The following is a 17055-nucleotide window of genomic DNA, read 5'->3' as shown; positions in this document are numbered from 1 at the left end:
TCCTTTGGCTTGTCTTCTTCAATCATTAACACATCAAAGGAATCTGAAAGCTAGAAACATCTCTGGATTTACTTACACTGGATTTTCTGCAAACTCTGGCAGTGTTTCCTATGATGTCGGGGCATACCCCATCTCAGTAATTTTAGATACTACATAGACTGACTAAATGTCACTCAATCGCATAGAGAGAAAACATGATTTTGTCCACTTCACTTTCATTCATTCTGATTACATCAAGGAGAAACGTTTCACATTGATATTAGTATTTTTTAACTGCTTTTTTTAGTATCCCCATTCTCTTTTGAGCAAAGATAAAGCATGCTGCAGGCTTGGAACATTTTAGCCACTTTCACTAGCAAAAATTCAATTAAAAATAAATTTTTTTTAAAATGAAAAAAAAAAATTCAATAGCATTGTTATGTTTTCAATCTACTTATTTTTACAATTACTTCCTAATTATGGCAAGTGGTGCTGGCTTTCCATTTAAGGTAGTTTTCAAATAAAGTTGTGTTTTAAAATGATGTATATCAATTACATTTGCATAATGGATATTAGGTTTACAAATGCAAGCACCTCTCTTGAAGGATACACAAAAACCGATCTCGTGATTGTTTCTGGGAGGAGGAACTGCATGGAAGGGGAAATGGGGTACAAAGGAGGAGAATGGTTTTCAGAGAAAATCCTCTGTCACTTTTGAAGTCTGTATTATGGGAAGATATTATCTATTCTACAATGTACACACTAGCAGAAGATAAACCCAGTTCTTTATGAAAAATCAAAATTTTTTAAAGTGCTAACTTTAAAGTATTAAGAAAATAATAGAGGTCATGCCGGGTTTGGGCAACTATGAGGCAGTACAAAAATGTTTGAAGCCTGGAAAATGCTACCCTAAGAGGGCATGGACTTGATGCTATTCCTCCAAGGATGTCAATGAGAGGTCCTCGGGCCTTCCCCCAGAGTGGACACCTTGGTTTTTTTAACTTGTGGGAGTTAGTGACCACAGACCCTGAGAAGGAACCATGATTAGTGCCATTGATTTCAAAGCTTGGGAAGACACTCCCAATGGACTTGTGTCCAGGAGATCCTGTGATCCTCAAGCCTCAGGTAACCCAACCAGTCTATCTAGCCCACGATCCTTGGAAGCACATGCTCAATAGTAATCCCTTGCCCCCGTCTCTGCACCATTATCCTCTGAGGAAGCTGGGTGAGTATAGCATTGGACCAACAGCCCAGCTGTGTAGCTTGACAGGCAGCAATTACCTCGGAAATGCTAAGTTATTTCCATCACTGGTGGCTTTTACCCACCTCATCAAGCTGCCCATAGACTACAAAGCACTCCAGCCCACCAGTGCAGCCCATTAAGAGAACAAAGTGGCAGCAGAGCTGGCCTACAGCAGCTTGGCACTGATTCTGGCAAATGGTAGGCTTCTGACAAATAAATGGATTAACCCGCCCAGGGGTTAGCTCACAGGGCAGAGTCTCACAGGTTTAGGTAGACTGCATGACCTTGCAGATCCCTCCACCCTGACTCACTGGCAGCAAGCCTATCTACCTCCCCAACTTCCCACCCCCACTGCTGAGCCCTCGCTCATAGAAACAGCCCCCAATCCAAGCCCAAAGAGGATTCTGATCAATGGGGAACTGTGTGCTTCCATCCCCACCCCACCCACTCGGTCACCCAATAATTCAGGAGCGAGGCAGTGGAGGTCTAACCGATGAGAAGAAAATTATTCTACTGTCCTGCACACCAGATGCAATGGAACATAGGCAAGTACACCTGTTGAGCATCAACCCTGCCTTGACTCTTCAGAGACTCTTGGGATGTGACTCCAAATATCTGGGCAGAACAGCAGCCAGTGAAGAACATGCCCACCAAAGCATCTTGTTCTCTCCTGGTGGCCATCAACCTGCACATTACCTCGTTTCAGGATAGGCAGAAGACAGCATAGGTAGCAATCAAAAATCTAAAATGACTACAACTCAGGCATTCCCTGGTGGTCCAGTGGTTAGGACTCCATGTTTTCACTGCCAAGGGCATGGGTTCAATTCCTGGTCGGGTAACTAGATCGCACACGCCACAGTTAAGAGTTCACATGCTGCGATGAAGATCAAAGATCGAACATGCCCCATCTAAGACCCAGAACAGCCAAATAAATAAAGAAATATTTTAAAAATAAAAAAATCAAGTGGGTACAGCTCCTTCATCAATCAGAAGGCACCCCTGCTGGCTGCAGAGACAAGCAGGGTCTCAAGGGCTCCCTTCTGGGTCAGGCACCTAGTTGCTGGTCCTTTGTAAAGTCCAATGGACACCAGAGCAGAGGGCACCTCTGGGAGAGTGAGTTTCCATCCAATATGAAAGCATCATATCTCATGGAATCTAGACCCCATCAATCATTAGACTCATCCTAATTTCAGAGGTGTTAAAAGGTGAAAAAGAAAATGTGTTTCTTAGGCTCTATGTAATATTCTAATATACAAAACAGACTTAACAAAGTGTGCCAGTAGAAAGCACTAGGACCTGTCGGGGTCTTTTCCCCTTTAGCCACATACCAAAGGCCATGGGGAAAGCCCAGTCTTCATCCCAAGCTCTTCCACTGTCCCTCCAAGCTCCAGGGGGATGCAAAGCCAGCTCTTCAAAAAGCCTCCTTGAGCGATGACAGTTCTGTTTGCTCAACCTGAATGTCCCTCGGTGCCTGACAAGAGCTGTACATGTGCTGGAACTAACTACTATATCTCCGGCTGCAGCAAGGCTGACAGAGAGCTACAAGGCGGACGAAGGATTTATGAACTCAGCGGGTTCATTTAATCAGCGTGTGTGACATCCTCCTGGACCGAGGCAGGAAAACCCCTTATGAAGACGTGTCTGCACAGACACTGGAGTTGTGCGTGTGGGTGCCCACGTGAGAACTGTGCATGCACACACATCTGCACATGCTGGATAAACACAGGTCATCTGTGCCCAGTGTCCATCAGTCTGTTTCAGGTGGTAAAGCCTCCCGCGTTCACTACGTCTCTTGCCTTCTGCCTTTGGTTTTATTTCTTCTTAAAGTTTGCCTTTCTGGAGTTTGGCTTTGCTACTGAAATTTGATTCCCTGATTAAAATCAGCTAGATAAGGTGATAGACCTTACTCTGGGCTTTTAATTCTCTGTTTCACTTAATCTGTTGCCTCCAGGGCAAATGCGCTGTTTTCTATGCCTCACACAGTCCCCAGAACACCACTGCTGCTAAACAAATAAATAACCAGACTTGTGGAGCCTAAAATTTACAGAACAGGCTCATCTATCACAATTTTGACACCAGAGCACAGAGTCAATTATCACACATTAACTTGCTCTTGTTGGCATTTCAATGCATTTAGAGAAGATTCACTTCCTCTTCAGACTGCCTCTCCCACCCCCATCACTGAAAACAAGCAAAACGAACACTTTACACAAAACTCGGCTTCCCCTAAGACCGTAAAAACTACCGGACAATGCACAGCTTATGTCTCTTTATGAAAGATGAAGGCTCTGAATATTTGTGAATTCTGTCTCACACTCAACGTTTGATGCATTCCCAAATATAATCTTAGATTAAGAGACGCATTTTCATATACATTGTCAGACATCACTCTCTTTTTAAAGGTGAGCAAACTGACACCCAGAAATGAGGAGTGACTTTTTACCAATGCAGAAGGAAGGAGAGAAAGAAGAGAGGGAGGAGAGAAAGGGCAAAGCAGAGCTAAAAGTCGAACTTAGGGCCAGGACCCTTCCTAGTCTTTCACGGAACTACTTTTCCAGCAATTAATTCCTCAGTCCCAGGTAGTGATAGCGGTAGGGAAAGAAGCTGATAGTTTTAATACTCACAGTACTGACGATGGTAAAAGGAGTGTTGGTAGTGACACAGTCATAGTAATAGTGGTGATAGTGATAACATTACTGCCTTATCTTTAAATACCAGGGAATTTTCCAGGACACTTTCATATACAATGTTCCATTCATTCTTCAAAACCACCTTTTATGATAATGGTTACAATAGGCATCATCCTATGACGAGGAAGCCAAGATTCAGGAAGATGACTCTGCTTCCAATCACCCAGCTTAGGGGACCATCTCCCGCCTTCTGACAGCAGGTTCTATCCTGGGTCCCTTGTCTGTATGGTCTCACTCTACCTCCCTATCCAAGCAGCTAGTTGACCCCACCCAGTACACCCAGCTGCTACCTGGAGGAGCCAAGTGGGAGGGGGAAGCTGGCCAGGTGCAGAGAGGAGGGAAGCTTCAGGGATGGGATCTCAGAAAAACATCTCAGGGGCGGGATCCCGCCACAGAATGCTGGCCTCTCCCAGGGTGGCTGGAAGCCAGCTAGTTCCAAGAGGGGGTTCAGGCTGGGGGTCAGAAAATGCAGATTCTGTCTCCCGGTCTCTGGCCGATGGTGTCTCTCTGGCTGTATCATTCTGTCTTCAGGCACTGTTTGTCAGCTCCTGGTTTATCTCCACTTACCCACAGAAAGAAGTCTCTCCTTTGATTTTTCCACTGTCTGTCTGCCTGGGGCCTCCAGACCCCGGAAGTTATCCCCAGGGGCTTTGAGGAGATCCACTGCCTGCCACTCTGCAACTCCATCTTTGGAACACATGGTCCCCCACAACAGGCACAAGGGCTCTTTGGCCATGTCTACCTAGTGGATGCTGGCTTTTTGGTGGCAAGCTGTGCAGAACAGTGGTTAGAGTACTCGGCTGGAAGCACACATACATACACAGTGTACAAGTACAAATCTTTGTGGGACAGTGCATGCCAATGACTTTTGGGCCCAAATTTCATCCGCTTGCTTTGGATCCCATTCTAGATGCTCTCTTTTCAGGCTGCAGTTTTCCCATCCATGAAATGATAAAGGCAATGGGAAGAGACAGAAGCATCTTATTACCTGCATCCAACTCATGGACTTCAGGAATAAAGTGAGAACATGAGTTTTAAAAGAAAGCAGGTATTTCCATCATTTCTGCAATTAATGCATATTACTCGAGTGATAATAAAGAATAGGACACATACAGAGAAATGTTCTGGAAATTACAGAAACAGAATCCAAATGGGGGCAGTATGACTTTATATACAGAAATGACAATCTGTACCCGAAACCCTGGACTCTGGGGGTGCAGATCTGCAGCCCCAAGAAGTACAAATCACATGGCCCCTCCTGAAGCCGTAGGCTCCCAGGCTTCCTGGGGAGGTGACAGGAGTGAGGCAGTTAGTACCAGACATGCGGGCTAAATGCTCTTTTAGAAATATAAAGGGGGAAAGGGATGGTAAGATAGACCCTGGGAAGTGGGGGGACCAGAGAGAGAAGTGGAAGAAGCTGTCAGCATGCTTGATGTTAAATAAAACCTACCAAGACTCAGCTGAGAATTTTAGCAGAATCCAAATGTGCTATAAAAAAAAAAAAAGGCATGGCTCCCATCTCTAAGGTTCACAGCTAAGCTGGCTTAGAATCACACATGCCAAGGTTAAAAATAAAAAGCAGCCATCCCTGAATGACACGGGCTTGGAGAAGGAAGGTATGGTGTTTGGTGGTGGAGCACAAGAGAGGGAGTGCAGAGGCTGGGTGCAGGGAATAGGTGTTTACTGGAGGGCTCAACAAAAGCCAGTGCTCAGAATTGTGCTATTTTGCACTTAAGAGGCACTTCACTTTAGCAAAGGGTTTCATAATGATCCTTAGATTTTCCATTGAGGAAACCCTGCCGTGCAAGAGAGTGTGGCCATGGCTGACCCACGTCACACTCTGCTGTTTGATGCGTTTGCCTCTCCGACTCTGGGGTCTGGCTCTGATGCTGTCCTCAGGTACTTCGTACCTCCAAGTGGGATGCCTGGGGTCACAGCTTGGAAAGCAGCGACGTGCCATTCTGTGCCACTCTCTCTATTCCAATGAGCCAACATAACAGTGCTGTGGCCACCCACAGGCTAGCCATCCCCTGCTGCTCGTCACTGGAGATGGGCTGTGTATCTGCCTCCTGAGGACTGGGCATGTCCCACCCCTGGCCCCTTAAACCATGACCAGGGCTCCCGGGCAAAGGGGACAAGTTGGCCCTGTTGCTCCGATTCTTACAAATCCAGGGTTCCATACGTGAGGCCAGTGGGGTCCTCCTAATAAAGTTGTCCTTTATCCAATATGGTTATGACTTTCTACCCCTAAAAGGGTTTACTTTAACATAATTATCTTAAAGAACGGCCTCAGCTACTATGTCAGCTACCATGTTACCCATCCACCCAGTTCCATTACTAGGCAGACATTTCTAGCAAGTCTTCAAGGGGTCAGGTGAATGGTGAGAATTCTGTAACCCAGGTGTCATGGGGAGCCCATACATTACACCACCCCCAGGGATGCCCTGCTCAGCTCACACATGGGCCAGCCCTACACCTCAACACCATACAGGGCTTGGGAAGTAGATAGGCATTTAATAGTGGAGGCTGCTACCTTCCAGAAGCTTCAGGCTATCCCCAGATATCACCAGCCTGGGTGACTGTCATCACTCTCAGTGCAGTGGGGGAGTGGACAGTCTGCTATGACTGGCTGCCCCCTGTGAACCTAGACAGCTTCTATCTGAGGTGCCCACCAGTATTTCGAATTCTATATCCTGGCTGCTGGCTTAGAAACACCGCCCAGTGCGAAGTGCCCCTGTTACACCTTTCAAGCACTTAGAAAGCCCTTGCGAGGCCAAAGGATCAGGGACCTTTCCTGCTAGTTGCGATGGACCAGAAAATCAAGGCTCAGTGAGTTTTTAGGAATTTGCTCAAGCTAAGTGGCAGAACCAAGACTCACACCCAGGGTCGTTTGCACTATTTGAAAACATGAATTCAGGGTCAGAGCGCCTGGGAGTCTCAGACCAGATCCAGCAGCAAATACCTGGAGCTGAGAACGAGGATCCAAAAGGGACCTTTCTCCCGCCTACACCTCAGGGGCCTCCCTGTCATTGGGCCTGAACTCCGGGGACCTCGCCCAAGCGCAGGACCCTGCCGCGAGGGGGCGCTGTTCGGACTGTCCCTTCCCTGGGTCGGTCAAGATGCCTGGAAAGATTAGGCCAGGCTCAGGAGAGGGCTGCATTCAGGCAGCTCCTGTCCTGGCTGTCCCTTCCCCTGGCACCCAGCTTTACCCCAGCGTCTAGACACCAAACTGGCCCGGAGGTCAGGCCAGCGTTCTCCCTTCCCTTCTGACGAGTCCAGAGTCAACTGCCCTTTGCGGTTCAGGAAACCGGAGCCGGTCTACACTACCACTGGGAAGTTCCGGGTAAATCCTTCGGTTAGAGTTCCCCCACGTGTCAGTCGGAACCCACATAGCCAGCCGAATTAAGGGGTGCGAGGGCGCAGGAGGTGGCCCAGGGGACGGGGCCGGATGGAGCCTGGGCGCGCGCAGTGGGGCAGCCCTCCTTACCTGTACCAATCCAGCCCGCGGCCGTAGTTCCTGTCGAAGAAGTGGGGCTCGGTGCCCAAGGCCCGTACGTCCGGGTGCACGCGGATAAACTCCAGCACGGCGCGGGTGCCCCCCTTCTTCACGCCCACGATGAGGGCTTGGGGCAGCCTCTTGGTACCCAGCTTCGGAGAGCCGGAGTGGTTGGACCCAGAGAGGCGAGGGGAGGGCGCTCCGGCGGCAGGCGCGCTGGGAGCGCCGGGCTCGCCGGGCGTCGGGCCCGAGGGATCGCAGGGGCGGGACTCCTGGAGAAGTTTCTGGCCGCCCGCGCCGGGGCCGCGGAGGCAGCGAGGGGCGCCAAGGAGGCGGCTCTGGCCGAGGTCGTCGCAGCAGCACAGGAGGCTGTAACACAGGTAAGTGCAGGAGAGCGAGAGCGTGAAAGCGAAGAGCAGCCTGCGCGCCCTCCGCGGCTGAGGTGGCCCCGCGCGGCCCAGGACCCTATAGGCCATGGCTCCATGGGCCCGCGCATGGGGTCATGGTTTCCGAGGGGGCGCCGGCGGCGGAGCTGTTGGGGCCCTGCGGCCGCCTAGAGGGCTCGCGCCGCGCGGCCCGGGCCACACGGGTCGGGCGTAGGGGGCGCCGTCTTCTCCAGGCGCTGCCGGCCCGGGAGCGCACCGTGCCCCGGCATCCCCGGGGCGGCGGCTCCTCTGGGAACCGGCGGCGGCGCCTCCGACATCCCCGCGTCCTGGGCGACGGGGCTCCGGCTAGCGGGGAGGCTCCCGGCGCTCCTCGGCTCTCACGTGCGCCGGGCTCGGAGCGCGCCCAGCGCCGGAAGCCCCATCCCGGATCCTCCCGGCTCGGCGCCCCGAACGCTCGGCGGCTGTGCGGGCCGGCGCGCGGGCCGGACGGTGGCGCTGGCGCCGGCCGCGTTCTGACTCCTCGAGAAATGCCGAGCGGAGCGCGCTGCCGGCTCTATTTAAGGAGTCGCCTGACGTCAGCCGCGCGGGTCCCCCGAGCCCGCGCCCCGCCCGGGGACCCGGCCCGCCCCCTGCGCCCCTACTCTTTACCCCTTCCAGGGACACACCACCCCGGGGCCTCCCCACGCAGGCCGCTCCCTAAGGAGCCCGGGCCAGCTGGGGTGGTGAGGGTGTCGAGGCTTTTTTGCTCCTCCGGGAGGCTGGACACCCCGGCCACACGGGCTTCCCGACACCCGGGGGTGGGAGCCCAGGTCGAGATTGCGCCAACATCTAGACCCAAACAGAGACCCTGGCGCACACGCAGGCACCCCGCACTGATAAAAGGTCCCCCCACACTGACATACGCGTACACGCACGAACACAGGTACATACGTACCTGAGCGGGACACACCCCCCACAGCCCTCATGGGGCAGGGCGGGAGAAATCTAACCTGGGCACAGAAACACCCACAGGGACACTCCCTCTTCCGCCCACCCCCTTTTCCCCCAACGGACACCCAGAACCCCGGATCGGACATCGTGTTGGGTGCGCACGCAGGCGCGGGACTGGACACACGCTCTAGACGGGATGGTGGAGGAGCCGAGCGTGAGTGAGATTCCGTGACTATTCGGGGAGCTCCTTAGCCCCCCGCGCGCTGACTCACACCAGGCGGCTCGCTCTGTCTCACACCCATGAAGCGTGCACCCCCACCCACTGTCACTCCACCTCCCTCCGGGCCTGGCTGGAGAGCGAGTCCCAAAGGAGCGGACTCCGCGCAGGCGGCGGGCGGGTCCTCTCAGCAGCCGCCCCCTAGCGGCAGGCTGCTCCCCGGGGAAACTGACCAGGGTCCCAGAGCATCCCTGAGATCCAGGACGTCCCCCAGTGGCCCAGGGAGGACTTTATCCAGGAGCGGTTCCTCTTCCAGTGAGTCCTGCATGACTGCCACAGGACAGTTCTCATGGATTGTGCCCAGAACAGGCCTGAGTGAGCAACCCCATTACTGCCCTGAATGACCCCACTAGTTGGAGCAGAACTGTTCATCAGACAGTCCTCAATGACCATACCCAAGAATGAAGCTAGGCTGTCACTCCAAAACAAAGCTATGTCATCCTGTCCAGGTGTTCACCAAGTGAGTACCCCATGAAATGTATGCGTGACGACCATCACTCCCACTGCACCCCTCTGAACTTTTTTTCAGGGTTCATTCTTCAGAAAATAATCTGGTCAAGCTCTGTGGACCTTAGCCCAAGCCAGGGAATATTTTGACCCCAAGCCAGTCCCATCCCTAAAAACCTTAAGCCAATCCCTCCACTACTACCGTTTTCTTCAAGCACTGGGCATGTGTTAGCTCATTTAATATTCACCACAACCTATGAGATTGTTACCATTATCCTCACATCATGTCACTTCCTTAATCCTAAAATTTATTGAGTGCTTTTTTGTGCCAGTAACATACAAACCACATGGCATGCACTACCTCATCTATCTTCAGAGATAGGTACTGTTATAATTCCTAACTTACAGACAGTGAGATTAAGGCTTAATGAACACATATTCAGTAATTGACAGAGCTGGGATGAAACCCAGGCAGTCAGATACCAAGATTCAAGCATTTAGTTACAGCGCTTTGCAGTTTCCTTACTTCCTTTGAGCCATTCCCCACATAATTCCATCCTAGATCTGAACTAATTTGTCTGTATCACTTCTGAAGTCTGACACCCGGGACTGAATTCCAGGTGTAGATTGAAAAGCTCAACAGACTGAAAAGTTCAACAGGACACCCCCTCCCTTTTGTAAACTCTGTTTCTAGGAATGCCACCCATGACTCCATTATCTTTTCCTTGTAGCCGCATCACACTGCTGATAGCTCAAGCTTGCAGCCAAGTAACATCTCTAAGTGTTTCTTACAAGTGCTGCTGATTAAGGCACATCTGCCCCATACTGTGCTTGTACAGTAGACTTTTTTGGACTTAGATACTTACACATTTGGCCTGATTAAATAGTATCTTGATCTCATCATTTCACTCCTCCATTTTTTAAAAAAAATGTCTACTTGAATCATGACATTGCTTTCTTTTTTTTTTTATCATTTAAATAATGATAAGATATGGTAAAAAACAGAAAATAAGGCAGGGTTCTGTTCAGTTCAGTTCAGTCGCTCAGTTGTGTCTGACTCTTTGAGACCCCATGGACTGCAGAACGCCAGGCCTCCCTGTCCATCACCAACTCCCAGAATTTACTCAAACTCAAGTCCATCAAGACGGTGATGCCATCCAACTATCTCATCATCTGTCATCCCCTTCTCCTCCTGCCTTCAATCTTTCCCAGCAACAGGGTCTTTTCCAATGAGTCAGTTCTTTGCATCCGGTGGCCAAGTATTGGAGTTTCAGCTTCAGCATCAGTCCTTCCAATGACTATTCAGTACTTATTTCCTTTAGGATGGACTGGTTGGATCTCCTTGCAGTCCAAGAGACTCTCAAGAGTCTTCTCCAACACCACAGTTCAAAATCATCCATTCTTTGGCTCTCAGCTTTCTTTATAGTCCAATTCTCACATCCATACATGACTATGGGAAAAACCATAGCCTTGACTAGACAGACCTTTGTTGACAAAGTAATGTCTCTGCTTTTTAATATGCTGTCTAGGTTGGTCATAACTTTCCTTCCAAGGAGTAAGCGTCTTTTAATTTCATGGCTGCAATCACCATCTGCAGTGATTTTGGAGCCCAAAAAAATAAAGTCTGCCACTGTTTCCCCATCTATTTGCCATAAAGCAATGGGGCCAGATGCCATGATCTTTGTTTTCTGAATGTTGAGCTTTAAGCCAACATTTTCACTCTTCACTTTCCCTTTCATCAAGAGGCTCTTTAGTTCTTCACTTTCTGCCATAAGTGTGGTGTCATCTGCATATCTGAGGTTATTGACATTTCGTCCAACCATCTTGATTCCAGCTTGTGCTTCCTCCAGCCCAGCATTTCTCACGATGTACTCTGTATATAAGTTAAATAAGCAGGGACGTACTCCTTTCCCTATTTGGAACCAGTCTGTTGTTCCATGTCCAGTTCTAACTGTTGCTTCCTGACCTGCATACAGATTTCTCAGGAGGCAGATCAGGTGGTCTGGTATTCCCATCTCTTTCAGAATTTTCCACAGTTTATTGTGATCCACACAGTCAAAGGCTTTGGCATAGTCAATAAAGCAGAAATAGATGTTTTTCTGGAACTCTCTTGCTTTTTCGATGATCCAACGGATGTTGGCAATTTGATCTCTGGTTCCACTGCCTTTTCTAAAACCAGCTTGAACATCTGGAAGTTCATGGTTCATGTATTGTTGAAGCCTGGCTTGGAGAATTTTGAGCGTTACTTTACTAACGTGTGAGATGAGTGCAATTGTGCAGTAGTTTGAGCATTCTTTGGCATTGCCTTTCTTTGGGATTGGAATGAAAACGGACCTTTTCCAGTCCTGTGGCCACTGCTGAGTTTTCCATATTTGCTGGCATATTGAGTGCAGCACTTTCACAGCATCATCTTTTAGGATTTGAAATAGCGCAACTGAAATTCCACCACATCTACTAGCTTTGTTTGTAGTGATGCTTTCTTATTTTTTTTAATTTTATTTTATTTTTAAACTTTACAATATTGTATTGGTTTTGCCAAATATCGAAATGAATCCATCACAGGTATACATGTGTTCCCCATCCTGAACCCTCCTCCCTCCTCCCTCCCCATACCATCCCTCTGGGTCATCCCAGTGCACCAGCCCCAAGCATCCAGTATCGTGCATCAAACCTGGACTGGCGACTCGTTTCATACATGATAGTATACATGTTTCAATGCCATTCTCCCAAATCTTCCCACACTCTCCCTCTCCCACAGAGTCCATAAGAGTATTCTATACATCAGTGTCTCTTTTGCTGTCTCGTATACAGGGTTATTGTTACCATCTTTCTAAATTCCATATATATGTGTTAGTATACTGTATTGGTGTTTTTCTTTCTGGCTTACTTCACTCTGTATAATAGGCTCCTGTTTCATCCATCTTATTAGAACTGATTCAAATGTATTCTTTTTAATGGCTGAGTAATACTCCATTGTGTATATGTACCACAGCTTTCTTATCCATTCATCTGCTGATGGACATCTAGGTTGCTTCCATGTCCTGGCTATTATAAACAGTGCTGTGATGAACATTGGGGTACATGTGTCTCTTTCCCTTCTGGTTTCCTCGGTGTGTATGCCCAGAATTGGGATTGCTGGGCCATATGGCAGTTCTATTTCCAGTTTTTTAAGGAATCTCCACACTGTTCTCCATAGTGGCTGTACTAGTTTGCATTCCCACCAACAGTGTAAGAGGGTTCCCTTTTCTCCACACCCTCTCCAGCATTTATTGCTTGTAGACTTTTGGATCGCAGCCATTCTGACTGGCATGACATTGCTTTCATTTATTCAAAAAGAAAAAGTAGAAAGAATGTATGCCAACAGCTTTACCCTTGATTCCAGGTATACCTTGGGCAAGTGAGTTGACAGCTTTGAGCCTCAGTTTCCTCAGCTGTAAAATGGGGAGTTATGATAACTTAAACTTCTTGAGGTTCTGATGTTGTGTAATTCTGATTCCATTATTCAACGCATGAACTGTTCTATTGACATCATGTCGTCTCTGTGTTTGATTATAATTTAATTAATTCCTCACTCTAATTCTTAATAAAAATGTCAAAACAAATATGTTGAAAGAAGTTCTAATATGTACTTTCAGCAGTTTTCCACATGGTAAACCTGCTATTTCAACACTTCATTGTTAAAGTTACAAGGTTAAATGTGGCTTAATCCACTCTGACAAGTGTTTTTTTTTCCCCCCCCCAGGTGGAAAAAAACATGGATATAGCCATTTCTGATAATTCTGTGCTTGATTCAACTTTCAGATTAATTTTGTCTTTAAACTAATAAACTCAGAAATTTCTGGATATTCAGATTCATCAGAGCCAGACAGATTTCCCTCTTCAGACTTCCAAGCAGAGTAATGACCATGACCGAGACAAAATTTTTCAGGGAGTGAGACAATGGACATACCTGTGCTTCATCCCTACCCCTATCTTTCTCCAGAAGTGCCAAGATTTTCCTCTGGGGAGTTCAGGTCAGATTATGTTGGGTTGCTGCTGCTGCTGCTGCTAAGTCTCGTCAGTTGTGTCCAACTCTGTGCGACCCCATAGACGGCAGCCCACCAGGCTCCCCCATTCCTGGGATTCTCCAGGCAAGAACACTGGAGCGGGTTGCCATTTCCTTCTCCAGTGCATAAAAGTGAAAAGTTGTGTGGTTTGTTAAATAGCACTCAGCTAAACAAGATATAAGTTTACTTTTCTATCACAGAAAGATGATTCAGGGTTGACTTGTCTCCACAGTGTTAGGGACCTAGGCTCCACCATGAATTTCCTCCATCCCCAAATCACTATGTATTCAAAGATGACTTATTCGTCTCCAGCCATACTGTTCACATTCTGGACATAGGAAAAGAAGAAAGGACAGATAATCCTGACATATCCCTTTGAGGACATTTCCTGGAAGTGATCTCATCACTTTTACTTGTATTCAGTGGATCTGAACATTGTCGTCCAGCTTTTTAGCTTCAAGAGATCCTTTGAAATGTAATCTCGATTCCAGATGGTTATATTCCTGGCTAATACATGAGTGTTTCATGACCCAGAAAGAACCTGAACAAAACTTATGGAAGGCAACTCATAATCTCTACTGGTCTTGTAAAGTTTTCCCTCATTCTGTTCCAATGTGATTTGTGTGAGCTGAGCCTAGTTCAAGGGCAGGCATTATGACCAAGCCCTGTCAATCACAATTTTCTAATCACAGTTCATTGAAAGCAACTCAGTGCTTTCCAATGAGCATCAACCACAGAACTTTTGTTGAAACTATTGGAAACAGAAACTTTTTCTTCTGAGATGATTTTGTTGTTGTAGTTGTTGTTGTTGTTGTGTAGTCACTCAGTTGTATTTGACTCTTTGCGACCCCATGAACTATAGCCTGCTAGGCTTCTCTGTCCATGGGATTCTCCAGGCAAGAATACTAAAGTGGGTTGCCATTTCCTTCTCTAGGGGATCTTCCTGACCCAGGAGTTGAACCCAAGTCTCCTGCTTGGCAGGCAGAGTCTTTACCACTAAGCCACAATGATAAACTAGTACAAAATACTCCCAAAGTTTCCAATGGCAATCTCTACCATCAAGAAGGGAAACCCTGGGGAATGAAGCAAACAGAAAGGAGAGCAGGACTGAAGGAGAATTGAATTCCTGATAGTATGTAATCTAGCCATGCCTGAAGCGTGGTCCCTCAACTTTTTGCTCCAAGTGATTCATTACCTTTCTGTTACTTGGAATTCAAAGAGTCCTGGTTAATACAAAAATCAGTTGCCACCTCAGTTACAAGGAACAGGGACCATTCTAATTTTAAAAAATTATGGAAGTGGGCTGGGGCTTATTTGTAAGGATATACACAGACTAGGAATGGATCCTCCAAACTCTGGGCAGTCATAGGATCCAACCACTGTCTCATCTGCTCTAGTCCTCTTTATATCTTGTTTTCTTCTGACTCTTAATTGCTTTTTTGGCTTTATTTGCAAATCAGTAAGGGCTACTGAGTTACAGGCAACAGAAACTGACTCCAGCTAATAGAAACAAAAAGCAGAATTTTAAATAGCTCACACAGGAAAAAAAAAAAAAGTACTCCAAGGTAATACACAGATTTAACAAGAAGTCTGGAGAACTGGGCTCATAAAAAGAATAACAACCACAGAATTCATTTCTGTCTCATCCTTTTCTTTCTGAGTCTTTATTTTCTCTTTTTTACCAGCAGTATCTTGAATCTTCCTTCCCACTCTAATACCCTTCATGTAAGACCTTGAATTTGAAATTATAAAATAAGGACATTTTCTTTCCCTTAAGTCTTTGGACCCAATCAAGTCTTATTATTCAGTTTTATTTCAGTGTCATTTAAAAAAATTTTCCCTGGTGCTGAGTTTTGTAAAATGTGAGAAAAATTTTCAGAAGAGGGTGGTTCTGATGAGGCAAAAGACTGTGAAATGAAGTCATATGGTCTGCAGCTTGTGTGAGATGAAAAGTTCACATCTGAGCCAAGAGGATGTGAATGAATATTCTACGCTTAAGAAAGAAGCTGGGGGTGACGATGAGAGAAGATTTTACTCATGCCTCCTTCTCTGAATAAAATCAGAGGGCAAAAGTTCCAGGGACCAGCTACTGCCTATAGAAGGGAGCCAAATCTAGAAGACCAGGAACCGTGATTAATTTTAAGAACTTTATAAGATTCCAAGCCGTTTGTCACTCTCCATGTTTATTTACTTCTGCCCTTGGCAACGATAATCATAACAATAACAGGCACTCCTTACTGAGCATTAGGGGCTTCTGTGGTGGCTCACATGGTAAAGAATCTGCCTGCAATGCAGAAGATGTGGGTTTGATCCCTAGGTTGGGAAGATCCCCTGGAAAAGGGAATGGCTATCCACTCCAGTATTCTTGACTGGAGAATTCCATGGACAAAGGAGCCTGGTGAACTCTGTGGGGTCACAAAGACTTGGACTTGACTGAGCAACTAACACACACACACACACACACACACACACACACACAATGAGCATTCACTCAACAGTAGGCACTGGGCAAAACATTTAGATGCATTACCTAATCTAATCCCCTTAATAAACGTGGCACAGATTGTTACCATCCCTATTGTAAAAATGAGGAAACCGTGTCAAGTAGATTGAATTTTCCATGTTCTCAAAGATACTGCAGGGGGAAGAAGGGGCAAACTAGTGCAAAAAAGCATAAACGGAGAGATTGACAATCAGCTTTACCCATAATGTTCCCCTGGGTCAGTGCCGTTACACACCCCACCTTCCCTCCTGCATTATTTAACCCGCATTGTCTTATCTCCACCCCATCTCCCCATCTTGCCTTCCTAATAAGACTGTGAATTCTTTGGCGGTGGGGATGAAACAGTTAGTTCCAACTTAGCCTGATACTTGGAATTTGGGCTGCATTTTCATGAAGGGACTCCCTTGGTTTCAGTTTTTTGAATTTTTATTAATTTTGGTTTTTGGCTGTGCTGGGTCTTCATTGCTGTGTATGGGCTTTCTGGGCTTTCTCTAGTTGTGGTGAGTAGGGGTTACCCTCTACTTGCCGTGTGCAGACTTACTGAAGTGGCCTTTCTTGTGGAGCACAGGCTCTAGGGTGCAAGGGCTCCAGTGGTTGCAACATCCAGGCTCTAGCGTGTGGGCTCAGTAGTTGTGGCACACAGGCTTATCTGCCTCACGGCATGGGATCTCCCCAGACCAGGGATTGAACCGGCGTCCCCTGCGCTGCAAGGCAGATTCTCAACCACTGGACCACCAGAGAAGCCTCTCCCTTGGTTTCTTTATCTCCTTTCTCCTTCTTAATGGACCCCTAAATATTACTCCATTAGGGCTTCCAAAAAAGAACTAGCATTTCACTTCAAAATATTTCCAAAGTGAATTATTTATAATGTTAGGGAAGATACTAAGCCTGTTCACCTGTACAATAATATGGTAGAGCTGAGCTGTTGATACACCTTCTTTAACCAAGTGGGAACAGATAAGAATGTCCCTACTGGTGCTGTCACCCCCAATTTATCAATTTCCTGTGATGTAGATTTTAGTGGTATAGAGTAAAAGATCTACCTAGGTACAGACAAC

General features: G+C 47.4%; 1 protein-coding gene across 2 annotated transcripts in view; it reads right to left on the bottom strand.

Annotated features, from left to right (window-relative positions):
• The window catches only part of HS3ST2 (heparan sulfate-glucosamine 3-sulfotransferase 2), a 118567-nt gene extending 110592 nt beyond the window's left edge, over nt 1-7975 (bottom strand). The window contains exon 1 of one of the 2 annotated variants that reach the window (XM_055562062.1): nt 7400-7975. In XM_055562062.1, the coding sequence (XP_055418037.1) occupies nt 7400-7884 (485 nt within the window). In that variant the 5' untranslated portion in view covers nt 7885-7975. The remainder of the gene's footprint in view (nt 1-7399) is intronic. The other variant, XM_055562063.1, reaches the window with a different exon arrangement.
• Nucleotides 7976-17055: the final 9080 nt, after the last annotated feature.

The sequence above is a fragment of the Bubalus kerabau genome, chromosome 23, assembly GCF_029407905.1.
Source record: "Bubalus kerabau isolate K-KA32 ecotype Philippines breed swamp buffalo chromosome 23, PCC_UOA_SB_1v2, whole genome shotgun sequence".
Lineage (NCBI taxonomy): Eukaryota > Metazoa > Chordata > Mammalia > Artiodactyla > Bovidae > Bubalus > Bubalus kerabau.
The sequence above is the reverse complement of the archived record's forward strand: the minus strand, read 5'-3'. Positions and strand labels throughout refer to the sequence as shown.